Here is a 27,345-nt window from a genome sequence, read left to right as displayed (position 1 = left end):
GTGATAAAAGCCAAAAGAGTGCTGTGAATAAGTGTGGAGACCACGGAGAGCCCCTGAAGCAGAATGAATCCTGGGGCTCAGCACCACCTCCTGCAGTTTGGGCCTTTGGCCGGCAGATTAAAGGGCTGCTGGTTTGCACAGTGGGGAGAAGCCACTCGGCTCCCAGGCTAGGCCTCTGCTTCTGGAAATACGGCCAGCCAGTGGAAAGGGCTACTCTTCTGAAACAAGAGCAGCTCCGTCAGCTCTTTGTGGTGCAGCAGAGAAGGGGGCAACACCCACGGGGAAGAAGGCATCACTGCACAAGGGAGAAAGCCTCTTCCTCCAGCAACAGGAAAGACTGTATCCAGCAGAGGTGGTGTCCAAACTGCCTGCAACTCTCTGACAAGTGCCCTGGGAAATGGCAGAGCAAGAAGACAGTGGCTCCCAGGAGGAAGTCCTGCCCATGGGCAGGGCAAGGAGCGGGCCTATTCCCCTCTGTCCCCACAGTTCTGTTCATGTGGCTATCCCAGGAAAGGCCCACACTGCATTCTGGCACCAACGGTCAGAAGAAAGAGGCAACCCTGGTCTCAGAGTAAGGCTGCAACCACCAGGGACGCCCCAGGGAAGGCATTCTCACAAATCTAGATGGGAGGCCAGACCCAGAAGAGACCTTAAAGACCATCAGCTCAAGCCACTCACTCAGCTGATTGCAGAAGAGCAGTCACTGGCCATCTCAGACCAAAGACACTATATGGTACTCTGAGGAAGAGGAAGACAGTATAAAACTCCAGGGCCAAGTAAGCAACCTCCATGTCTTGTGTCATATGGTTTTTCTTTTTAAAAAAGAGAGAGAAAACAAGATGGAGGAGGGAAGATAAGGACCAACATTTAACAGGGGACACGGCCTACCAGGGCCCCAGGTCCCAAAGGCCTTCATGTTTCCCAGGGATGAGCACTGGATACTCTGTGCTAAAGCTATGGTCACGCCTGGCACAACCACCAGATGAAAACAGCTTTCTCAGTAGTGGTGCTGAGAGGTTCCTCAGGCAGAGGATCCTAAGGGCCAGAGAGTGTGGCAGCCAAGACCATAAGAGGGGGGACATGTAAAAGATTATGAACCCTCTGCTCCGACCAGTCCATACCCCACTCACCACTGGCAGCCGTGACTGCAGCATCTGGAGCTCGTCATAGCCATAGATCTGTGTGAGAACCAGAAAGTATATTTTAGGAACCACATACCACACCCTGGGAAGCCCAGGTCCATCTAGGAGTCAAAACAAGGTTGGGGGGCTCTAACACACCCGGGAATGGGATCTGGATCAGCTGTTACGGGAACAGATCCTGCCTTCACGGAGTCTAGATGGAAGAAGACCACCAGGGCTCAGTGGGGCAGAGACGGGGGTGCTCAGGGATGGAAGGGCAGCTCAAGGTGGGCAACCTGGGCCCAACGCCAGGCTCCTGCCATGTGCCAGCCCCCGAGGCCAGGGGAGCTGGGCAGGCCAGGAGTTCCGCCATACACTCACCGGGTAGGCAGGAAGCAGTCCTCCGGGACCTACGAGGTACTGGTTGTGCAGCAGGGGAGGCACCCCCTGAGGTAAGTTTGGGGGTGCTTTGCCTGTACAGAGGGAAAAATCAAATGGAGTGAAGTGGTCACCACAAAGAGTGAGAGTCCTCAGCTGCTTCAGGAGGAGGCACAGTCACTGAGCTACCCCAGATGGGTTCAAAGAAGGGCAGTGGCTGAATGAGGCAGAGGGACATTCTACAAAGCAGTGAAGGGGAGACAGAAAGCCCGGCCACCACACTGAGGTTGTTTCAACGTCAGAGAGTTCTGGGCCCAGACAAAAGCAGCCCCTTTCCCCCAATCCCTAAGGTCCCACTGCACTGAGCAAAGAGAAATATAAAAAGAATCTGCCTCCTCCAAAGAGGGCAAGGAAGCCATGCAGTGCCAGGAGAGGGACAGGCTGAGTTGGAAGTCGGTTTTAGCAGCGACCATCAAATCATAGTCTGCTGGGCCTACAGACAGCCTAGGTCTGCAGTCGTGGAGCCCACCATAAGTCATCCCTGGCCCCTCCAAGTCACAATGTCAACTCGGCTCCAGGAAAGAACAAAGAGGAAAGACTGAAAAGCTAGAAGCACGCAGAGGCCAGGAATCCTGCAAGGAAGAATTCATCCCCATCAGGGGTGGGGAGATCGGGCCTCAAGGTCAGTGGAACACACAGCGCACTCGGCGGGCCTGAGACTCTCCTGACACCTGCACTGCCTTCCTGGGACACCAAGCAGACACCTTTGAGGGGCTCAGGGGTGGGCAGGAAAGGCCTCTGGAGCAAATACCTGAGGTCACCAAGGGCGCGGCCCTGCTACTGCTGCTGGATGCACTCGCGGGGGTCCCACCCAGACAGAGGCTGTTCGCGGTGTTCATGCTACTGGACAGGCTGACGCCTGAGGATGCGGAACTTGAGACGGAGGTCGCTGCCGTGGAGAAGGTGGCTGAGGACTGGTGGGAAGAGGCGCTCTCCACACTGGCATGCTGGCAAAAGAAAAGCCAGGACACATGGATCTGGAGGCAGAGGAGGAGGGTGCTGGGGAGAGCCTGGCCTGGCGCTTGGGCCCACAGTCTCAAGGCTGAGCAGGCAGGCAATGATGTAACCACCCAGGCTCCCTTAAGGTGAGAGGCTCTGTGCTCAGTGCTCACTGCGGCCCCTCACATAGCAGCTGGTTCCAGCCATCAGGATACAATACATAAACTGAACATCAAAACTATTAACATTAAGCTTTAATGACCACAACTCTCTGTAAAAATCCTTCAAGTTGCTCATGCATTGGCATCCAAAATGAGGGCATAGAAATCCCAAGATAACTTCGGATCATAAATGAACACAGACTATCTGAATATGGGACAAGTACCTACCTCAGAGCAAAGCAAACAGTCTGAGAAGAGGCGAGCACAGGCCACAGGAAGCCCAGCGCAAGTCTCAATCTTTTGGAGATTTCCCTTCTATTGGGATTCTCAGCCACTGTGGTCTGGAAACAACAGGAGGCTGAGAGAGGCCTTTGCTCCAAAACCTGGTGACACCTTTCAGTCCACCAATGCCTCACCAGTGCCCACCTAAAAGGGCATGGCCTGCCACTTATGCCTGTTTGACAAGGTACCCCTGGGAAGAAAGAGTGAACCAGCGGATGCTCCATCAGCCCCGAGTCCCAGAAGCCCTGCCCAGCTGCCCAACCCTAGCAACAGGGTCCTATGAAGAACTTCAAGCTCCGAGCAGGTAGGTGGGAGGCACACCTAGGTGGACAAGGCAAGTCTCAAAAAAGGGAAGAAAAGCTCTGTAAGAGGGAGACCAGTCTCCAAACCAGGACATAGAAAGCAGCATATAAACTCGTAGAAGAAAAGCCAAAGAACGGGAAGGGCCCAGGAGAAGGACCCAACCTGCCTCCGCAGACTAACTCTCCACCGCCATCCCATGCCCACAGGTCACTACCCGCCTGGGCACTGGCTTTAAGGAGCTAACATCCAGAACAGATTCACCAAGGTAAAGACAGCCAAAAACATGGTTTCCTGGGGCTCCAAGGCGTCTTGTTCCTTCAGCACAGATGGGCAGGACCAGGCCGGAGAGAGCCCCACCAGGAGCGGGCCAAAGGATGCACTGGCCTGCCCACCATCTAGGTTCTTGCTAAGGAGGCAGACTCCCCACCAACTGCCACAGAAATCTGGAGCAGCTCTGACCAGTGCTCGCAAGTGTACTTGGATATATACAACCTTTTAATCTCGGAAGGAAAAATGAACATTCTCCATCGCTAAGAGATGCTCACTAGGGAACTAGGTCCTGACTTGCTGAATGGGACTCAAGAGTCATCTGGCAAGTCTCTTCTCCCTTAGCTGCCTGACAGGGTTCCTGTCTCTGGCCCTCATCTTCCAGAACTGGGAGTACATCAACCTGCTGAATTAAAAAGTCAACACTAATTTTCAAGGCTTCGCTCAGTCCATCCAATGGGCCCTATGCAGTCAACTCCCCAGGACGGGCCCAGAGAAGTAAAGGCAGGAGAAGATGCTGAGATTTCCTTTATGTATTGAGAGTGGTAAAGATATAACTACAAGAAAATGGAAGAAAATGCACAGATCTATGTAAAAAAAAATCATAAACAGCAAACTTAGGGAAAAATACCTGTACTTCCCATCACGAAGGGCTCCCTAATATAGAAATAGAGACCAAAGACCTGACAAAAAAAGGAACCAAGAATATAAATAGCTCTCACATAGGCCGGGCACGGTGGCTCACGCCTGTAATCCCAGCACTTTGGGAGGCCGAGGCAGGTGGATCACCTGAGATCAGGAGTTTGAGACCAGCCTGGTCAACACGGTGAAATCCTGCCTCTATTAAAATAATAAAAATATTAGCTGGGCCTGGTGGCGTGTGCCTGTAATCCCAGCTACTAGGGAGGCTGAGGCAGGAGAATTGCTTGAACCTGGGAGGTGGAAGTTGCACTAAGCTGAGATCATGCCATTGCACTCCAGCCTGGGCCACAAGAGTAAAACTCTGTCTCAGAAAAATAATAAGAAATAAATAAATAAAATAAAAATTAAAAACTCACATAAAGGAAATCAAATGGTTTTCAAATATATAAAAAAAAAGGATGTACAACCTCATTAAAAACTAGACTGATGGGCCATCTTTCTGCTAACATATTAAGAAAATACAAATGTTTAATAACACCATTTTGAGGACGCCATGGTGTAATAGGATATTTCATTCACTGCCAGTGGGAGGTAAACAGGGTTGAATCACTATGCGGGGCAATCTGCAGATGTGTATAAAATCATAAATGCCTTGCTGTTCCACATCACGGACTGACCCGCTACATACAGCTATACACATGAAACAACATATGTAGGTTATCAAATGCAACATTCTCTGTGGTATCAAGACTGAAAACGACCCTAAATGGACGGCTGCTTAAATAACCTTAAATAACATCATAAAGCAGAACTGTGGGGAAACAACAACAACAACAACAACAACAAAAAACCCTTAAGTTTCAACATGGAAACATCAAGATACACTTGTGGGGATACACAAGTGGGGAAAAAAAAGTTGAAGGACACTGTACATAAAATACTCTCATTTATGTAACAAGAGAAAAAGAATAAAAAGGGCAGATGACGGCCGGGCGCGGTGGTTCACGCCTGTAATCCCACCACTTTGGGAGGCCGAGGCGGGTGGATTACGAGGTCAGGAGTTTGAGACCAGCCTGACCAACATAGTGAAATCCCGTCTCTACTAAAAATACAAAAATTATCCGGGCATGGTGGTATGCGCCTGTAACCCCAGCTACTCAGGAGACTGAGGCAGGAGGATCGCTTGAACCCGGGAAGTGGAGGTTGCAGTGAGCTGAGATTGCGCCATTGCACTCCAGCCTAGGTGACAGAGTGAGACTGCATCTCAAAAAAAAAAAAAAAAAAGCGGATGATAATGGGGAAATGACTACGTGTATGCACTGCGTGTGTTGACTTTTATTTATTAAAAGGATGGAGAAAATGTAAGGGTAGAGCCAAGTAGATGAGAGACAGAAAAACTTTTCATTGTCTATCTTTCCATAACTTTTCAGATGAAATATTATGAACAAACAGTTGACCCCTGAACAACACAGGCTTGAAATGCATGGGTCCACTTACAGGCAGATTTCTTTTTCAACCCGATGCACGCATACATAATTTGAAAACACCCATATTTGGAAGGCTGACTTTTCCTATAGGTGGGTTCCACAGGGGCAACTGTGGGACTTGAGAATGTGCAGATTTTGGTGTATGCAGTGGTCCTGGAATGAATCCCCTGCATATATGGAGGGACAACTGTATTAGCAATGTCACAGTTCTGTCATGCTGACAAAGTATGGGACCCACTGGATGAGACGATTCTGGCTGTGGCAGGCTGGAATACATGATCTGGAGGTTTTTTTTGAGGAGATGGAGAGTGCAGCTCCCCATGAGTGCAGGAGCACTGGGCTCCCAGGCAGCAGTGGCACGGACACAGAGGACAGCTCCACGGCACTCCTGCTGAGGTCAGCTCACCGCTCCCATGAGCCACAGAGGGCAGGGGCAGAGGGACAGGCAGAGGTGTCCACACTATGCTCTCCTTTGAAAGTGGCAGTTTGTGTGTTTTATGATAAAAGATTCTGTGTAAGGTTTGACTTGGAACACTAGAGTATGAAAGCCACAGCATTAGCCAGATCCAGAGGAAAGGACAGGATGTCCCTTTTCCACCACCTCACTCTGCTGGCGGGCTGCTGCCTTCTTCAGAGGACACCAAGTTCATCAGTTTCCTGCCTCCTCCATTCGTCTGCACCCTAATCCTTCCTCCCAGCCTGTGGACCTGCCTACTCCAACCTCGCCCAACACCTCCTGTTGTCCAGGAGCATGCACTTTTTGTTAATCCAGGCACCTTTCTATCCTAATAGAGGCTCCAGCCTCTCTTAAGTTTTCATTGCATGCCCTCTACAATCCTCCTCCCTCCTCTCCATCTCACTACCATTCACTCCGCAACCCACCACAATCTGACTGACTCCTACCACTGAAAGCCATGCTCACGGCTCCACGACCCACTGAGCCACACCTCAATAACCATAATCTAGGGCTACTCTTTGGCATATGAGGACAATTAAAGCTGGCGCGCCCACTCCAGCCCTCCTGCCTGGCTTCTCGGCAGTGCATGTTTGCTTCCACTCCTGCCCTCCACCCTCTAGACTCCCTTCTCCAACATTGACCTTCTCGCAATCTCTGCGTCTGAGTCAGGAAAGAAGGCACGAGGAAAGATCAAACAGCAAATTCCTGGGAGCAAGGTCACCACCTGACACTCCTGCCAATGACAGATAAGGTCTGGAGCAATGATTCTTCCCAGGCGCTACAAACTTAGAAAGCAAGATGTCCCCAGATGGTGCCCAGGAAATCAGAAGCTCGAACCAGATCATGCCATCAAGACATTTCAGCCAAGCAACTCTAGATTATCAGACACTAAAAATCAGACTGAAGCCCCAGCTGCATGTGACTAAGCTCCAGGCTCCCCAAGCATGGCAGAGGAAGAGGAAGCCGCGCAGACACTTACTGTGTGTGACGTGCTCGAGGAGAGGGCTGCATGCGCAGAGAGGCTGCTCTGGTGGCTGGAGAGCGAACTAGAAGACAAAACAGAGCGCCGTATGTCCACCTGAACAAGTGACTCCAGATGAACAAGACCCACGTGGGTCAGTGAGCTAGATTCAAACTTATCATAGTCCCTAGCAAAGGACCGGCTTCAGACCCATCCTCATTCCTTATCCCCACAGAGCCCAGTGATGGGGTCCTGGTGGACGGGAATGACTCGCCATGAGGTCTGGAAAACTCCAGAGCCAGCTTCCCTCAACGACATCCATTTGCTCCTCAGATGCGAAAAGTGAAGACAGAGTTGCACTAAGAACACGGTCATCCTTGACAATCCCATTCAATCTGTGAACGAGGGATCAAAGTTCCTATGCTCAACTCCACATGCCAATTCCCATCAAATCCACTTTTGCTCCTAGCTAAAGAGTGATGGAGAACACTCCTCAGAAGACACAGGTAGCAATGCCACCCATTTTCCTACACCTTGTTCTAATAACATCGTTTCTTCAGCCATGGAAAGTTCAAGTCAGACACCTGCTCAGAAATCCATCATTCTCATTCCACCTCAGTGACATGGGCCCAGCGATGCCCAGAGAGGCTAGGCTCAGGCACCCTCTGGAGGGTGAAGACAGGTAGGAGGGAGCTGCTGGCCTCACCCTACTCCCAGGGGACCCAGTGCTCTGTGCCAGCAGAGGCGGTACAAGCAGGCAAGGTTTCCATATCTGGTGGTTTTAAGGAACAACCTGGCCAAAACCTAAGCTACAGTCGTAATGCAAAAGCCCAGGACATCACGTCAGAGACAAGTGTGCTCTGTTCATGAAAGCAACCTTCTACAGGAGCTCCAGGACTTGCCCCAAGGTACTTCTCACTTTGGGCCCACACCTTCCCCATACCTGCTAAGCTGAGAGAGAGGGCTGCTGGTCAGGTCGCCAGTGTGCTGGGATGTGGATGGCAGAAGTGCAGTGCAGGAGGTGGTGCTGGGCAGGGAGCTCACAGACGGGAGGGCAGAGGGAGGGCCTGTTGTCTTTGGAGCTGGAACAGATGAAGTAGCTGTAAGAAGCAGATCTGTTTATTTCTAAAACCAATCCTAAGTACCTGAAAATATGCTCAATATCTTGTGACATGTCAGCCTCAGTTGAGACATCCATAAAGTTACATTCCCCAGGAAAATGCCAAGCATATCGCCAGATAGCCCTTTGTCTGTCAAACAACACTATCAAAGGACACACCATGGTCAGCTGTTCAAGATGCAGCAAAGAATAGGAAATGACACCTTTATAACCCAATCTATCCTATATGGGGACATACTTTTCACACCTAAAGGAACCTAAGCTGTAGATGCATCCAGAAAGAAAAACAGGTGCTGAGCCTAATATGTAGAATTATAACGTGAGGCAAACTCCTCAAAGGGCACAGCAAGGGGGAGTAAGAAGCTAACAGGCAAGACCACCTACACGTGCTTCCGCCAAGTCAGGCTGACTCTACCAATGCTCATGGCCAACGTAAGGCAGATTGGGGTTGATGCCTATGTTGTGGAGAGACACAGACACCTAACATCTGCAGTCCAACTGTCCAACACCTACTTCCAAATGCACAGTGAGCATTTCCTTGGTATGTGCTTGAATAGATGTATCTCAGAGCACATAAATGAGCTTCGTAGGCTTCAGAAAGGACGTGGAGACACTCAGTCCTAGCTGTGGAAAGACTCAGTCTCAGTGCTGTCCACACATACAACTCAGATATGTGCTTGGAAATAAAACATCATTGTCTTTTCCAGTTAGGAAAGAGGAGCAACCTTGACCCTTCTAAAACCCAGGGAAAGCACTTGAGTCTCTAAAGGAAGGGCAGGTCAAAAACAAACATAAGCAATGAAAGGGTCAACTTACACCTAGGTCAGTTCTTACAGAGGCCTTCTTTTTATTGGCAGTCTATTCCATATATAAACCTTGTTCATAGATAAACTGTATAAAGACACCACAGATACACCTCACCTAAAACTAAGACCCCAGAACATACCGCCCTGGGCCTTGTATTATGATGCTAACAGCTTCACAGGAAGCCTCTCTCGAACAAACAAACAAACAAAATGGGGAGGGAAGGGGAGGAGGAAGTGAGGGAGAAGAGAGTATGGGAAATGAAAAGGAGGTTAATGTACACTGCTTCCCAGATACTTTAGTTCTCGACCCATGCCTAGACAAAAGAAACCTGCCACTACCACTGCTAGAGTAAAAAGTTCCTCTGTCATCCAACAAGCTCAGATCGACCAACGAATCTCCAAACAGCCTTGGCAGCCCAACAATACCAGCAAATGTCAAACCAAAATCCTGGGGCTCCAAATCTGTCATTACAGTTTCAACTGAGGCTCACCTCGGTCTGCTTAAGTTCAATATCCGCACTCCCAGGAAATCCTATTTAAAGAGTCTTTCTGGCTTCCCCACCCATTTGCCTTCCTGAATAAAGAAAGAAAACTACTATAAACAATCACAGTCAAGCTGGCCAACTACAGAAAAGAAGCAATTAACAGATTTACCTGCACTATCTTTGGTAATCGCTGAGCTGTTGGAAGTGGGGGGGGGGGTCTCATTTTCTCCCAAATGTCCACAGTGAACATTTATCTCTCTTTCTAAGCAACAGTCCTTCAGGTCCTAAAGACAATGAGCCTATCTTTCCTGAACAAGAATAGTAAATTTTTGATTTAGAAGTAGTTTCTTTCTTTTTTTTTTTCTTTTCAGACGGAGTCTCACTTTGTAGCCCAAGCTGGCTCAAGCGATTCTTGTGCCTCAGCCTCCCAAGTAGCTGGGATTACAGGCACGCGCCGCCACCACACCCGGCTAGTTTTTCGTATTTTAGTAGAGACAGAGTTTCACCATGTTGCCCAGGGTGGTCTCAAACTCCTGAGCTTGGGCAATCTGCCTGCCTTGGCCTCCCAAAGCACTGGGATTATGGGCATCAGCCACCCCGCCTGGCCCAAGCATCTTTAAAATGCATACTGTATGCTGCACTTGTGGTGCAGTCTGATTAGGGCAGAAGAATATGAGACTATCACCTCCTTCTTGCTGTGGTTAAGACATTTCTAATAACACCACAGCCAACACCTGGTCCAAAAAAAAAAAAGCAAAAGGGCCGCTTTTTAACGAATGAGCCATTGACCAACTGGTGTTTTCCACATCATGTGAGCTATCCTCTTCCTCTGTTTGGTTGGCACCAGCCATGACAAGAGTAGCTTGCTGCTATACTTACTGTCTAGTGTCTGCTGACTTCGACCACCACCATGTCCATTCTATAAGGAAAAGAAGAGAAGAGCATATAAACTTACAAAATGAAATCATTACCTGAGTGGCTTTTTATACTTTCTATAACATGTAGCTTAATCAAGAAACAATGATCTCTTTTATTCTATTTTTTAATAAAGGGAAGATAAACAACAAACTCTCATGCAAGAACAAAAATGTTCAACAAAAGTTTTTTTCACATCCCCAGGTTCAGGTGATCCTCCCCCTTAGCCTGCCTAGGAGCTGGGACTACAGGTGCATCCTACCATGCCTAGCTAATTCTTGTATTTTTTGTAGAGATGGGGTTTTGCCATGTTGACCAGGCTGGTCTCCAACTCCTGGGCTCAAGCAATCCTCCTGCCTTGGCCTCCAAAAGCACAGGATTACAGGCATGAGCTACCACACCCAGACCCAAATAATTTTTTTTTAAAGGTAACTTTTTGAGATAGTGTCTTGCGCTGTCACCCAGGCTGGAGTGCAATGGCGCATCTTAGATCACTGCAAACTCCATCTCCCAGGTTTCAAGTGATTCTCCTACCTCAGCCTCCCAAGTAGCTGGGATTACAGGCGCGCACCACTACACCATGCTAATGTTTGTATTTTTAGTAGAGATGGGGTTTCACCATGTTGGCCAGGCTGGTCTCAAACTCCTGACCTCAAGTGATCCGCCCACCTCGGCCTCCCAAAATGTTGGGATTACAGGTGTGAGCCACCATGTGAGCTGACATTGCGCCACTGTACTCCAGCATGGGCAACAGAGCAACACTCCATCTCAAAAAACAAAACAAAACAAACAAATAAATAAATAAAGGAGACAATACCACTATAGATCTCAGAAACATTAAAAGGACAGGAAAGAAATACATTGAAGTTTTATGCCAGTAAATTAACAACTTAGATGAAATGGACAAATTCCTTGACATACACAAATAGCAAAAGAAACTGAAGCACAGTGGCCCACACCTGTAATCCAGCTACTCAGAACGCTGGAACAGGAGAACTGCTTGAGCCCAGGAGTTCATGACCACCCTGGGCACTGTAGCAAAACTCCAGCTCAAAAAAAAAAAAAAAAAAAAAATAGCCCTCTACCAATTGAAGGAATTGAATTTACAATTACAAAACTCCTTGCAAAGAAAACTTCTGGCCCAGACAGCTGTACTGGTGAATGCTACTAAATATTTAAGGTAGGAAGGAGAACAATCCAACACAAACTCTTTCTAAAAAATAAAGTGAGACTGGTGGTGATTCAAAAAAAAAAAAAAAAGTGAAAATTATATTGCATGGTAGCACATCAAGAACTAATGTCTAAAACCAGGATGGAAAATCAACAAGTAGCAATATACAGAGGGAAAAGTCTGACAAAGGTTCAATTTAACTGCGTCTGGGGTGTAAATAAGTAAAATTATCTAGCATGTAGTTGAGAATACATAGTATCAAGTTGACAGGGGATGCAGTGGCTCACACCCGTAGTCCCAGCACTATGGGAGGCCAAGGAGGACGTATCACTTGAGGTCAGGAGATCGAGACCAGCCTAGCCAACATAGTGAAACCCCACCTATACTAAAAATACAAAAATTAGCTAGGTGGGGTGACACACACCTGTAGTTCTAGCTAGTCGGGAGGCTAAGGAAAGAGAATCATTTGAACCTGGGAGGAAGAGGTAGCAGTGAGCCAAGATCACACCACTGCACGGGGCGATAGAGCCAGACTCTGTCTCAAAAAAAAAAAAAAAAAATTAAGCTGGGCACAATGGCTCATGCCTGTAATCCTGGCACGTTGGGCAGCTGTGGTGGGTTGATCACCTGAGGTCAGGAGTTCAAGACCAGCCTGGCAAACATGGTGAAACCCCGTCTCTATTAAAAAAATACGAAAAAAAAAAAAATTAGCCAGGTGTGGTGGTGGGCGGCTGTAATCCCAGCCAGTCAGGAGGCTGAGGCAGGAGAATCACATGAACCCAGGAGGCAGAGGTTGCAGTGAGCCGGGACCGTGGCACTCCAGCCTGGGCAACAACAGCAAACCTCCCTCTCAAAAAATAGATACACATATTTACACATACTACATTACACACAACTACATTGTGTATAGTTGTTTTGGGGGGTTTCTTTTGTTTTTTTGTTTTTGTTTTGAGACAGTGTCTGGCTCTGTCACCCAGGCAGGTGTGCAGTGGCGTGATCTCAGCTCACTGCAACCTCCGCTTCCTGGTTCAAGCCATCCTCCCACCTCAGCCTCCCGAGTAGCTGGGACTACAGGTCTGTACCATCACACCTAATTATTATTATTATTTGTAGAGGCAGGGTCTCATCATGTTGTCCAGTCTGGTTGTGAACTCCTGGGCTCAAGTGATCCACCTGCCTCAGTCTCCCAAATTGCCAGGACCACAGGCTCGCACCACCACGCCCAGCCACTTTTTGTATTTTTTGTAGAGACAGAGTTTTTTGTCATGTTGCTTAGGCTGGTCTCAAACTCCTGACCTCAAGCAATCCACCTGCCTCCACCTCTCAAAGTGCTGGGATTCCAGACATAAGCCACCATGCCCAGCCCAACATGATTGTTTAGATTATGTAAGAAATGTTACACGACAAGCTTCTCAAAAACTTACGTTGAAACAAAAACAGCTTGTCATTGGCCGGGCGTGGTGGCTCTCGCCTGTAATCCCAGCACTTTGGGAGGCCAAGGCAGGCAGATCACCTGAGGTCAGGAGTTCGAGACCAGCCTGGGCAACATGGTGAAACCCGGTCTCTACTAAAAATACAAAAATTAGCCAGCATGGTGATGGGTGCCTGTAATCACAGCTACTAGGGAGGCTGAGGCAGGAGAATCGCTTGAACCCAGGAGGTGGAGGTTGGAGTGAGCCAAGATCACGCCATTGCACTCCAGCCTGGGCAACAGAGCAAGACTCCATCTCAAAAAAAAAAAAAAAAAAAAAACAAGCTTGTCATTGAAATTTCCATAGTTCACATGGTTTTTCTTGTTTCAGTGCCCATCTGTCAGGATACAGACTCTAACTTATTTCTGTCAAAGCATCTCTGAGAAGGTAATTTTAATCTGTGGATATTCCAGGCTGTGGAAGGGGAAGAGAAAAAGGAAGGGAGGATGATCCATCCAAGACGGACAAGGGACACAAATATTTTTCTAAATGTTTAGTTGAAGGGAATGATGAAAAGACAAAACATGGAAAGCTCCATTTTACTCAGCTTATATGTTCCAAGATTCTATTCCTGTTTGTGATTTTATGTCTCATTAGAGGTAGAGTGGCATAATCTCAGAAAACATAGCTTAATAACATTATTTGATTTCCTATGTCTTTTTTTTTTTTTTTTTTTTTTTGAGATGGAGTCTTGCTCTGTCACCCAGGCTGGAGTGCAACGGTGTGATCTCCACTCACTGCAACCTCCTCCGCCTCCCAGGTTCAAGCGATTCTCCCACTTCAGCCTCCCAAGTAGTAGCTGGGACTACAGGCACGCACTACCACATCAGGCTAATTTTTGTATTTTAGTAGAGACAGGGTTTCACCATGTTGCCCAGGCTGGTCTCGAACTCCTGATCTCCGGTGATCTGCCCGCCTCAGCCTCCAAAAGTGCTGGGATTACAGGAGTAAGCCACTGCGCCCAGATTCCTATGTGTTTTTAATGCTCTCAGCCATTTGTGTGCTTTATAAGACAAGATTCCTTAAGACTAGCCTGGGTAACATGATGAAACCCCATCTCTACAAAAAAATTAGCCAGGTATGGTGGCATGTGTCTGCAGTCACCACTACTCAGGAGGCTGAGGTTGCAGGCAGTTGTGATCACACCACTGCACTTCAGTGGGTGACAGAGCCAGACCCTGTATTAAAATGAAGAAGAGAAGGAGAGGGAGGGAGAAGGGGGGGAGGGGGAGGGGGAGGAGGAAGGGGAGAAGGAAGGGGAGGAGGAGGGGGAGGAGGAGGAGGAGAAGGATGGGGAGGAGAAGAAGAGGAGAAGGAAGAAGAAAGAGGGAAGGAAGGAAGAAGAAAAAAGGTAGGGAGGAGGGTGAGGAGGAGGGGAAGGAGGGGGGGGAGGGAGAGGAGGGAGAGGGAAGAAAGGGAGAGGGAGAGGGGAAAGAAGAAGAAAAGAAAAAGAAGAAAAAAAGGAGGAGGAGGAAGAAGGCCACGACGACAAGATTCCTTAATTCAAATGCAGTTAAGACATCGGATGCATGCAGGCAGATTTAATATGGGAACCACCACAGTGTCGTTTCTTTGGCTCTAGAAAGGCTTCTTCCTAAACTGGAAGCATATCTATACTTTTCTCAGCTGCCTACACCAAGTAAGATGCTGCAAATGTGTGTGTGAGGGTGTATACATCCTAGGAGGGGTTCTTGTGGGGCAAGGGCTTGGATTTACTCATAGGATTATCAAGTTCCAGCACTGTTAATAAAAATTGTTGGCTTAAAAATTTACTCAGAAACCTTGGATATATCGAGTTGTTGAGCTGAAATCCTAAGCTATCATGTCATATTTACAAAATAATGTCAAGTGATAAAAGGAACAAAGAGCCCAGTGTAGTGGCTCACCCTATAATCCCAGCACTTTGGAAGAAGGCCAAGATAGGTGGATTGCGTGAACCCAGCAGTTCAAGATCAGACTGGGCAACATGGTGATACCCTGTCTCTAAACAAAATACAAAAGTCAGCCAGACATGGCAATGCATGTCTGTAGTCCCAGCTCTTTGGGAGGCTAGGGTGGGAGGACTCACTGAGCCCGGGAGGTCAAGGCTGCAGTGTGCTGTGATCGCGCCACTGGACTCTAACCTGGGTGACAAAGCAAGAACCTGTACTCCCCCAAAAAACAAACAATCCACAGAATTGCTCACACTGAATGCTCACATATTAATTTTTAGCATTTCTTATCAATAAAGTATCTTTAATTAAGATATCCACATTGTAACTTTTATATGCACTAGGAAACCAAAAAATTAGCGCAACTTTCTTTATTGCAGTGGTATAAAACAACCTGCAGTATCTCCAAGGTATGCCTGTAGTGTCATCCATATTATTTTAATTTCCTGGGGCAGAATGATGTTCAAGTATTACTAGTGTGACATGAAATGTGTATACTTACTTGTTCTTTTTTAAGTTTCTTTCTAAGATTCTCAGGAGATATTGGTACATCTCAACTTAACAGAAAGCAATACAACTGGCAATGACCATCAGATATGCAGTTAGCAAGAATCTAGAAGGGTAAAACTTTAAAACTATATCAAAAATAGATCTGGTTCCTTTATCTATAGTCCAGTATTATTAACAAAAACTAGGTAGAAAATACATAATTTTAACACAAAAATACCTAACAGTGATGAAGAAGCAAATACATTCAAAGCAAATGGGGCAATCAGAGAGAAAGCAGTACATGAAATATTCAGATATATTTCAGACAATGTAGAAGTACCCAGTACTACAGCCAAAGTGCTCATACTACACGCATGCTTGGTTTTCTCCACAAAGTGTATGAACCTGCGGATCTATCCACACACTCAAGAGCATGGGTGCTAGAGATGCCCACTATAAACAAACTCAATGAACTATAAGGATTCTACTCAAAAGGTTAGTCAATTTGTAAAATAAAATCATATCCAAGAAGCATAATTTAACCAAACATTAATTTCCAAATAAGACGGACATCTTATGAGAAAAAAACTAAAATACCACTTACCATGATGGTTCCTGGAGCTGACTCTGATGAACTCACAGGGCTTTGGTATGGGACCCTGTTATGCACAGAACTCTGGTCATAAGAGGAAGACATTGCTACTGGACTAGCAGAACTCAGTGATGAGCTTGTCAGACTGCAGGAGGTAATGACGGAAGTTGTATATGTGGAGTTCTGTACTGCACTGGTCATTGATAAAGATGTATTCAAAGGCTCACTGAAAAGAGTCAAAAATATTCAACATAATTTTGTTACTTTAAATAGCTTCATAAAAAAAAAAAAAAACATAAACAGCTTCACGAGATGCAACTACTGCATCAATTTATTATCCCAAATGAGACCCACCTAATTTAACTGAGAGATAGGGGGACATCTTTAAGAATACTTAGGCTGCGTGCGGTGGCTCACGCCTGTAATCCCAGCACTTTGAGAGGCAGAGGTGGGCGGATCCGGAGGTCAGGAGATCGAGACCATCCTTGCCAACATGGTGAAACCCCGTCTCTACTAAAAATACAAAAATTAGCAGGGCGTGGCAGTGGGCACCTGTAATCCCAGCCACTCTGGAGGCTGAGAAAGGAGAATCACTTGAACTCGGGAGGCAGAGGTTGCAGTGAACCAAGATCGCGCCACTGCACTCCAGCCTGGCGACAGAGCAAGACTCTGTCTAGAAAAAAAGAAAAAAAATAAGAAGATTCTTTAAGGAATCCAGGTGTTTGAGACCATCTTTAAAAAGGAAACTTAAACAAATATCAGGTTTTGCCTCTGGAATGTGAAAAAACTAAAACAACAACAACAACAAAGTCAGCCAGGCCGGTGGCTCATGCCTGTAATCCCAGCACTTTGGGAGGCTGATGCAGGCAGATTCATTGAGCTCCAGAGTTTGAGGCCAGTCTGGGCAACATGACGAAACCCTGTCTCTACAAAACATATTTAAAAATTGGCTGGGCATGGTGGTGCACGCCTGTAATCCCAGATACTCAGGAGTCTGAGGCAGGAGGATCATTTGAGCCTGGGAGGCAGAGGTTGCAGCGAGCCAAGCATGCTGCTGCACTCCAGCCTGGACAACAGAGCAAGACCCTATCTCAAAAAAAAAAAAAAAAAAGAAAGAAAAGAAAGCTAAAATCTGAGATTTTGTATTTATAAAATATTCCACTGAAGGAAAATGACTGCTGCAAACATGTGGAGAAATTAGATCCCTCATAGACTACTGGTAGGAATGTAAAATGCTACAGCCACAGTGGAAACAGTATGGGAGTTTCCTAAATGGTTAAGTTACCATATGACCCAGCAATTCTACTCCTGGGATATACATCCCAAAGAACTGAAAGCATGCAAAACTTGAAACCAAATGTCCATAGCAGCATCATTCACTATAGTCAAAAAGAGCAAACAACCCAAATGTCCACCAACTAATGAATGAATAAAATGTGGTATATCAACACAATGAAATATTTGGCAATAAAAATGATACATTAAACATGGATGTACCTTGAAAACTTACACTAAGTGAAAGATCAGACATAAAAAGCCACATATTCCAAGATTCCAGTTATATGAAATGTCCAGGTAGGCAAATCCAGAGACAGATTATTGGTTGCTAAGGGGCAGGGCAATGAAGAAACTGAGACTGTCTGCTACAGGTATGGGGTTTCTTATGGAGATGATGGAAGGTCTGGATAAACACTGAGGATAGCTATTACCACAGGATGTATTCTTTTCCACCAGTTGATCTCTCTTAGGGTCTATTTTGCTTCATAACAAAGGACTAAATTCAGTACCTTAAAGACTTCGAATACAAGCTGATGGGAATCTGATTACTATTTTCACTGCTTGGAGCTGATCCAAATTCAGAGAGAGAAGGTTCTGACCCAAATTCCAGAGCCCCAAACTGCACATTTAATCCTGTGACATCTGCTGAACCAGGCATTTCCACTGCAGAAGCTGGGATCTGAAAAAGCAAAGCTGTCGTGTCAGGAACAGAGGTCACAGATTCCAGGTCACAAAGGCCTATAACAGAGCCAAACAAGCATTTAGGTTCCCAGGCAATACTGGCAAGAAGAAGGAGTGAGAAACAAGGAGAAAAAAGGCTAAGACTTTTCTAAAAAGAGAAAGAAAAAAAACAAGCTAAGAAAAATTAAAAGTTGGCTGGACATGGTGGCTCATGCCTGTAATCCCAGGACTTTGGGAGGCCAAGACAGGAGGATCATTTGCACCCAGGAGTTCAAGACCAGCCTGGACAACACAGCGAGACCCTGTCTCATTTAAAAAAAAAAAAAGGAGAAATTAAAAGTTAAACAGAAATGGTTGGCATTAATATCACCACCTGCATCTAAGAGCAATGCAGGGGAGTTGTGATGGTGGGTGGGAAGTGAACACTGAGCTGACTACTCTATTTTTGGGGACTCACCAATGATGAAAGTATCACCTGGTCAAGGAACCATGCATCCTCCAACTATGGGATACAGCAAAACCCTCAAGAACAACAGTTCTCTGAGCCAGATCTTCAAATCTGTACTTGAAATAAGGATCTATGGCTCTCAGCACAAACCCATTCCCTCTAATACTAGTCTGGTCACTCAGAAATGGCCATATCCTTATTATGCAATCAATAAGCTATATGCTTGAAAAACACTGTACCCCAGTTTCCAAAACTTAGTATCCCACTAGAGCTGAATGTAAAAATAATTCCAGCTTTAGGACGGTGACTTCATGATGAAATGCCCACCTTAGAAGCTGGGGGTATCCGCCGCTTAGCAAGTTTGATGTGTTTGGGCTGTGGCTGGTGGACAGACACAGAGATATTTTCAATGGTCATGCTGGGAAGCTGCAAAAGCTTGTTCACAGTGGAGGGACTGTCTCCAGGTGTTGATTCTCGAAGTTTTGCCTGGGCAGGAAAGGACTCCAAACCAGGAGGAGGAACAGTGACTGCCTGGCTCTGGTGCTGCTGTCGCTGGCTCAACTGGCTAAGAACTGGGGATGGCTCAGGTTGAGATTTGAAGTCTAAAAAAAGTAAGCAGCAATTAATGAGGCATAATGGCTTCACAATGTTCTTCAATAGAACATGAAGTGTTCTATTACCACCAATTTCTCCAAATCATTTCCAGTTGAATTTCTTAGGTTTTACACACACTATGTGTAACACTTCATTTATGATAAATGGGAAAAGTTCCTAAATGGGTACACACCTTGTTTCCTATCCAGAGAGATTTGGTTTATGTTTAAGCATAGGGAGTGATGAACTCGTGAGAACAATATTATGGTGCTATACACACCTGACCATTAGCTAACAGAGAATCATACTTTTATTATTTTATGGATTTTCTACATAACTGTTAAAAATTTGAGCCAGGCACAGTCACTCATGCCTATAATGCCAGCACTTTGGGAGGCTGAGGTGGGAGGATTGCTTTAGCCCAGGAGTACAAGGCTGCAGTGAGCTATGATTGCACCACTGCATTCCAGCCTGGATGACAAAACAAGACCATGTCTTCATCCAAAAATTAAAAAAAAAAAAATTATTAAGTTTTTGGACTAATTGATATATATATATATATATATATGATGTTACAAAATCCAAAAGATGGCTGGGCGCAGTGGCTCACACCTGTAATCCCAACACTTTGGGAGGCCGAGGCAGGCAGATCACGAAGTCAGGAGATCAAGACCATCCTGGCTAACATGGTGAAACCCCATCTCTACTAAAAATACAAAAAAATTAGCCGGGTGTGGTGGCAGGCACCTGTAGTCCCAGCTACTCGGGAGGCTGAGGCAGGCCCTATGAACCCGGGAGGCAGAGCTTGCAGTGAGCTGAGATGGCGCCACTGCACTCCAGCCTGGGTGACAGACTGGGTGACAAACAAACAAACAAACAAACAAAAAACAAAATCCAAAAGATACAAGAATGTGTATGATGAATATTATGTTTCTCTTCCACACCACTCTCCCATACTTGCTCCACAAAGGCAAACACTGTACCCGGTTTTCCTGAATGTCTCTTTCAGAGATACTATATCACAATATATATAGACAGACAGACAGACATATATATACACACACTATATACCTTACTGTCTCACGAATCATTTAATTTCCATTGAGTGTCTCACATTAATGTTCAAAGAGCTACTTCATACTCATTTTGGTGACTACACAGAAATCTAGTATACATAGGTATCATTTTATAAAACCAGTACTATATTAATGGATTTTTAGGTCAAATCTTATGCTATTAAAAGCAATGCACTAATGAATACATTTGTATGTAAGATATTTTGTGCAAGTACAAGTATACCTGTAGGATCAACTGGTAGGATAAAGTTGCCCCTTCACAGGGTAAATATATTTTGAATTTTGATAAATATTATAAAATTACTGTCCACAGATAGAACACATCCTTTTTAACACACTCTAATATCAAACACTTTTGAATCTCCTGGTTTAATTGGTGGAAAATGGTATTAAAAAATACAAACTAAAATGATACAAATGTGCTTAGTATCATTTCATATACTTAAATGTTCTTTACTTATAGACTGTTCTTATCTCTTTAGCCAGTTTTTTAACCTGTTTGTTGATCTGCTTTATTTTTACTCTCTTTATATTAAGGAAATTAACTCTTTTTGTCTATGATACAAACTTTGAGTATTTTTTTCATTGTTTGTCTGCCTAATTTGGTGTTTTCTGCCATACCCAGAAAGGTCTCCCTCACACAGAACAACAAAAAAATTCTCCTGTGTTTTCTCTATCATAGTTCTAGATTCACTATTTATGTTTAACTATCTGACCCACTGGCATTTTGGCATAGAGATCCAACTTCATTTTTCAAACGGTTTTAATAAAGCGTTTTTTCACTACTGATTTGAAAAGCCAGTTCTACCATATGGGACAGAGGTTGGCCCTCTTTTTCTCTATGGGGCCAGACAGTACAACAACCTAATATTTCAGCCTTTGTGTCTCATCACGTTGCCCAGGCTGGTCTCGAACTCCTGCTCAAGCAATCCTCCTCCTTCTGCCTCCCCAAGTGCTGGGATTACATGAGCCACTGTGCCCAGCTAGCTGAGTGTCAACAGAATTTAATTTAAAAAAAACAAATGGCAGAGCTGGTTTAGGCGCATTCATTTTTGAACTTGGTATTATAGGCATGCACCAAACACACAGGGTTTATAAAGAATATGGGAATAGCATGGTTCTATCTAAAAAGTCCTATCACTCACTAGTTATGTGTGCAGAAAAAGTTAATATAGGGACCTACAATTCCTCTCAAAAAGGCCTGCTTGATGACTGGACCTTGGCTAATGTCTGAGAATTTGGACTGCTGGTATGTACTTGGCAAAGGGTGCCAACACACTAACCTATTAAGAGTGGCTCACTGTGCTAAGAATGTCTGTATAAACAATGTGGTTTATGCTCAACATCTGCTTTCCTTCTAGGAATCTGTAATTTTGCTATGTGCTATAGCAAAAAATGCAGGCACAGGGTACCTACATTTCTTGCCCCAGCAAAAACTTTGGGCACTGAGTCTCTAATGATTTCCCTTGGTAGACATCGCTTCAAACCCAGGAGTGGTCTCATGTACTTCCAACACAGTAAGTCATTTCACAGAACAGAGGAATATGCTTCCCTGTCTCTCTATATGCCCTAACCATAAACCAGCCCACATGGCCAGCTCCACAATGAATGAAATCCCCTGCTATTCCTTAATACAGTGTGGCATGTGAGTGCTGGTGGGGAATGGTGGCTTAATGTCACAATTTCTGTGGGACTTTAGTTTAGAAAACATCCAGTCTACACATGGGACCTTTACAATACAAACCACGGAATGTAAAGGTTGATGAAATCATAGTTGATACTTCAAAATGTTAGAATGAGAAAGCATGAGAGTGTGATAGTTAAAATACTGTCCAGGCCGGGCGTGGTGGCTCACACCTGTGATCTCAGCACTTTTGGAGGCCGAGGTGGGCAGATCGCCTTAGTCCAGGGGTTCCAGACCAGCCTGGGCAACATGGCAAACCCCTGTCACATTAAAAAAATACAAAAAAATCAGCCAGGAGTGACGGCATGTGCCTATAGTCCCACCTACTAGAGAGGCTGAGGTGGGAGGATGGACTGAGCCTGGGAGGTCAAGATGGCAGTGACGCATTACTGTGTCACTGTACTCCAGCCTGTGCAACAGAGCAAGATCCTGACTCAAAAAATAATAATAAAATAATAAAGTAAAATATTGTCTAGGCTGGATACAGTGGTGCACACATCTATAATCTCAGTTACTCAGAAGGCTGAGATGAAAAGACTGCTTGAGGCCAGGAGGTGGAGATCAGCCTAGGCAGCACAGGAAGACCCCATCTCAAAAAAAAAAAAAAAAAAAGTCTTAAAATGTTTTCCACATTCTATGTTCTATCACCGCCCTCTTCTAAGAGAGCTCAGAAAATTCTGTCCATGCATTTACACAAAGTGTTAGATGTTCATATTTGCATGCTTTTACCATACTTTTCAAGGCATGTACTACCACCACAATTACTACCAACAATAATGAAACTATCAAGAACAACAACAAAAACAAATAAATGCAAGTATTGTATAACAAAGGAAGACTGATTTAACTGAGAAACTGCAAGAGTTCTACTAAAAAGAAACATCTCTGGACAAATTCCACATTAGTCTTCACAAGTCAACACACTCTGCCAAAGCTTGAAACGTCCTCAGTAGGGGCAAACCCACAAACAATGTATACCTACCAAGATGACTGAGGACTGAGGACTGGGATGTTGGCGGCTTGAGGTCCCAAGAAGTAGTAGTTGTAGGGTGACTTGTACTATTCTGCTGTGTACTTGGGGTGGTGGTAAACTGGCCCAAACTCGGAGCTTTCACCTGGTCCAAAATCTGGGAGCTGGTGATGTTTGCCATTTTTGGTGGTGCAAGCTCTCCAAATCCTGAGCCAAGGACGGATGACTTTAAAAGGGGGATAAAAGAACAAATCCTCAACAACACAGAATTTCTGCCCAAGGCTTTAAAACACATCAAGTATTATCACAAGTATGTTAAAACCTATAATCTAAAACATATGAATTACTAAAATATAACTTAGAAAATACATGAAAATATTACTATGCAATAAAAACTGACTAAATAAATGCAGCTATCCTTCCTCATTCTGACATAAGAAGTTAAAGGGAAGGGAAATATTTGCCATGAATTTGAAGAAATCAATTTTTAAAAACGTGATGTTGGCCGGGCGCGGTGGCTCACGCCTGTAATCCCAACACTTTGGGAGGCCAAGGTAGGTGGATTATAAGGTCAGGCGGATCACGAGGTCAGCAGATTGAGACCATTCTGGCTACCACAGTGAAACCCCGGCTCTACTAAAAATACAAAAAAATTAGCCGGGAGTTTTGGCAGGCGCTTGTAGTCCCAGCTACTCGGGAGACTGAGGCAGGAGAATAGCGTGAACCCAGGAGGCGGAGCTTGCAGTGAGCAGAGATCACACCACTGCACTACAGCCTGGGCGACAGAGCAAGACTCCATCTCAAAAAATAAATAAATAAATAAAAATAAAATAAAATAAAAGTGATGTCATAAGTTCACAATTAAATATCACTATTTAAAAAAACTAAAGAGGAATGCCATGAAATACGTGACAAAGATATGCTTGACCAACAAAAACACATTATTTTCCTAGTCTGTGAACCACAGTCTTCATCTTTAATGATTACAAGATGTACAGTCAAAGAAGAGATCAGCGTGAGACGACCCTGCAAGATCAAATACAGGTCAGGCTGGGCGCAGTGGCTCACACCTGTAACCCCAGCACTTTGGGAAGCCGAGGTGGGTGGATCACCTGAGGTCAGGAGTTAGAGACCAGCCTGGCCAACGTGGTGAAACCCCGTCTCTACTAAAAATACAAAAATTAGCCAGGGATGGTGGTGAACGCCTGCAATCCCAGCTACTCCAGAGGCTGAGACAGGAGAATCGCTTGAACCCAGGAGGTGGAGGTTGCAGTAAGGTGAGATCGCACCACTGCACTCCAGCCTGGGTGACAGAGCTAGACTCGTCTCTCATGTGTGTGTGCGTGCACGCACGCGCACACACACACAAGATCAAATACAGGTCAAAGAACTAAACTTCAGTGGTTACTATTCCAAAATGAGACACTGCGATACATACGTATTTGAAGTTGAGCAAATACCATAGACACTGCTATTTTCATTTCAAGTTGTTTAGATGACTAAGAACACCAAATACGTTCCATAAATAAGTACAGGAAAAACAATGTTACTCCTGCCCCATCTGTCCTGTCAGGTCGAGATCCAAAGAGAATGAAAGCCTATGACTAGAAAAGACAATGGAAGATCAACTACATTTTTACATATCAAGATCATTCTGAAATATAAGTTCTTCATCAAAAATAACATTTCTTTTCTTTTCTTTTTTCTTTTTTGAGACAGTCTCGCTGTCACCCAGGCTGGAGTGCAGTGGCGCGATCTCGGCTCACTGCAAGCTCCGCCTCCCAGGTTCACTCCATTCTCCTGCCTCAGCCTCCCGAGTAGCTGGGACTACAGGCGCCCACCACCACGCCCGGCTTTTTTGTTGTTGTTGTATTTTTAGTAGAGACGGGGTTTCACCATGTTAGCCAGGATGGTTTCCATCTCCTGACCTTGTGATCCACCTGCCTCGGCCTCCCAAAGTGCTGGGATTACAGGCATGAGCCACCGCGCCTGGCCCAAAAATAACATTTCATATCCATTTAAGGTCAAAAACAAATACTTTGCCTTCCCTCAAGTAAGTTGAAACAATTACTTCTATTATCAACATTCAAAGACAAGGAATGTCCCACTTGGATGGAAATCCTAACTTCGCTTTGAGTAAAACATTAGGTTATGGACAGCTGTGACAGAGAATCTGCTCATACTGAAACAGTTGTGCTAACATTACTTATCACTGCTCCAGATTCTTTTTTCAGGTTGCCCAATACACTGGTCTGAGGTTGCTACCAATTTGCAAAAATCCAGCTCAAGCCCACTGATTTAATGAAGGCCTCCCAGGTGATGACTCTCTTCATCCTGTTATCCTAATCCCTAACATGCATCAGCTAGTTTTATCAAATGCACTATGTGCTTTACAACACAGCGAAATCACTGAATCAATGACTACTGCCATGCCCTAGGTAATATACAGCATAGGCCTCTTAAGTCCACCTACACATTTCAATCAATGGAGAGACTTTTAAAATGTATACAATACACACATGTGCATACATGCACATACACACAAACACACACAGTGCCCAAATCCCAATCCCAAAGATGAGGACATGTTTTGTTTTAGAGACTTGGGAAATATCATCATCACTTCTGTTGCTGCTGTTATTTACTAGGTTCATTATTATTATTTGGAGACAAGGTATTGCTGTCAACCCAGGCTGGAGGGCCACAGAACAACCTCCTGGGCTCAAGTGATCCTCCCATGCCAGCCTCTCAAGTAGCTGGGATTACAGTAGCTATGATTACAGGGCATGTGCCACGACAACCAGCTTATTTTATTTTAGCAAGATGAGGCCTCGCTATGTTGCCAGACTGGTCTCAAATTCCTGGCATCTCATAATCTTCCGGCCTCAGCCTCCCAAAGTTCTGGGATTTACAGGGATGAGCCACCATGCCATGCCTGGCCTCCCCAGTGATTTTTTTTTTTTTTTTTTTTTTTTGAGATAAGAGTTTCTCTCATCGCCCAGGCTGGAGTGCAATGGCGTGATCACGGCTCGCTGCAACCTCCACCTCCCGGGTTCAAGTGATTCTCTTGACTCAGCCTCCCAAGAAGCTGGGATTATAGGCGCCCACCACTACGCCTGGCTAATTTTTGTATTTTTAGTAGAGATGGGGTTTTACCACATTGGCCAGGCTGGTCTCAAACTCCTGACCTCAGGTGATCCACCCACCTTGGCCTCCCAAAGTGCTGGAATAACAGGTGTGAGCCACCGCGCCCAGCTCCCAGTGATTTTTAAAGTTTAGAGTAGGGTTGAGAACCACTGCTCTAATACAACGCCACACAAACAATTCTTATTCTGCCTTCTCATGTTGGTCATTCTCATGCTGGTCACTACATAAAGCAACATATCTGAAGATTGCTGTAAAAACTCAAGTCCTTCTTATCAATTCAGTGGACACACATAGATTTCAGCAAGGGCATTACATAATTATACCAGTAGCAGAGGGAAAGGCGGAGGAGGAAAAGACTCTGGTGCGTCAATTAAAAATCAGGGTTTTTATTAGGCCTTCTCAAAATAGAGAAGCCTTGGGCTGTTCTACTTCAAGCACTGACACCACCTCATATACCAATGATACTAAAAACACCAAGTCCCCAAGCCCAACACATGATATGGCTACACAGAGTAGAAAATACTAAGGAAAAGTTTAAATATTCAATTCTCAATTTTATCAGGGTAAAACAAACGATTTGACTCAGGGGAGAAAATTCTGTTTCTCAGCAATAAATTTCAGGAAAAACACAGCAACAAACTAAAATAATTATCCCTAGTAAGAGCTGTAGTTCTGTATCCATAGACCTTTCTAACTTCCCCTTGCCAGCTCAGAACTTCCTGTAGTTGGGTAGAACTTCAGTTCACCATTCTAAAGCAACATTCTTGTATAAGCTATGATCTAAGCTTATACTTCCATAAGCCTATCTTCACAGCCTTCACTAACAGTTTCTGAAGTTCCTTCTGGATGGGAGCTTAACTCACATTGGAAGTCAGTCATACAGTACTAAATGACACTGTTTCAATAAAAACACATCCAAACTATAAGGGCCTCTGTTAATCATTTGGCATTTTAAGAAAATGTAGCGATTCAGAGAAGGACTGTGTGGTAGATAGAGCTCCCTCTCCCCTCTCCCCTCTCCCCTCCCCCCTCTCCCCTCTCCCCTCCCCCCTCTCCCCTCTCCCCTCTCCCCTCTTTCCACGGTCTCCCTCTGATGCCGAGCCGAAGCTGGACGGTACTGCTGCCATCTCAGCTCACTGCAACCTCCCTGCCCGATTCTCCTGCCTCAGCCTGCCGAGTGCCTGCGATAGCAGGCGTGCGCCGCCACGCCTGACTGGTTTTCGTTTTTTTTTGGTGGAGACGGGGTTTCGATGTGTCGGCTGGGCTGGTCTCCAGCTCCTAATCGCGAGTGATCCGCCAGCCTCGGCCTCCCGAGGTGCCGGGATTGCAGACGGAGTCTCGTTAACTCAGTGCTCAATGGCGCCCAGGCTGGAGTGCAGTGGCGTGATCTCGGCTTGCTACAACCACCTCCCAGCCGCCTGCCTTGGC

At 45.4% G+C, this 27,345-nt stretch overlaps 1 protein-coding gene and 1 non-coding gene across 51 annotated transcripts in view; both read right to left on the bottom strand.

Moving 5' to 3' along the window:
- The window catches only part of UBAP2 (ubiquitin associated protein 2), a 130,365-nt gene that overhangs the window by 3,795 nt on the left and 99,225 nt on the right, over positions 1-27,345 (bottom strand). For 29 of the 50 annotated variants that reach the window (XM_063788674.1, XM_063788664.1, XM_054658763.2 and 26 more), the window contains 10 exons: positions 22,783-22,996; positions 18,774-19,048; positions 17,827-17,996; positions 16,052-16,265; positions 10,349-10,388; positions 8,002-8,140; positions 7,077-7,143; positions 2,311-2,506; positions 1,503-1,594; positions 1,131-1,178 (listed from right to left, as the gene is read on the bottom strand). In XM_063788674.1, coding sequence (XP_063644744.1) covers positions 1,131-1,178; positions 1,503-1,594; positions 2,311-2,506; positions 7,077-7,143; positions 8,002-8,140; positions 10,349-10,388; positions 16,052-16,265; positions 17,827-17,996; positions 18,774-19,048; positions 22,783-22,996 — 1,455 coding nt within the window. Of the gene's footprint in view, positions 1-1,130; positions 1,179-1,502; positions 1,595-2,310; positions 2,537-7,076; positions 7,144-8,001; positions 8,159-10,348; positions 10,389-16,051; positions 16,266-17,826; positions 17,997-18,773; positions 19,049-22,782; positions 22,997-27,345 lie in introns of all 50 variants that reach the window. The other 21 variants (XM_063788672.1, XM_063788662.1, XM_063788666.1 and 18 more) reach the window with 4 other exon arrangements.
- On the bottom strand, positions 8,805-8,885 carry LOC112204480 (small nucleolar RNA SNORD121A). The gene has a single exon (XR_002938122.1). It is a non-coding gene; the product is annotated as a small nucleolar RNA SNORD121A (small nucleolar RNA).

This window comes from Pan troglodytes, chromosome 11 (assembly GCF_028858775.2).
Source record: "Pan troglodytes isolate AG18354 chromosome 11, NHGRI_mPanTro3-v2.0_pri, whole genome shotgun sequence".
Taxonomy (NCBI): domain Eukaryota; kingdom Metazoa; phylum Chordata; class Mammalia; order Primates; family Hominidae; genus Pan; species Pan troglodytes.
This window is presented reverse-complemented; position numbering and strand designations above follow the sequence as displayed.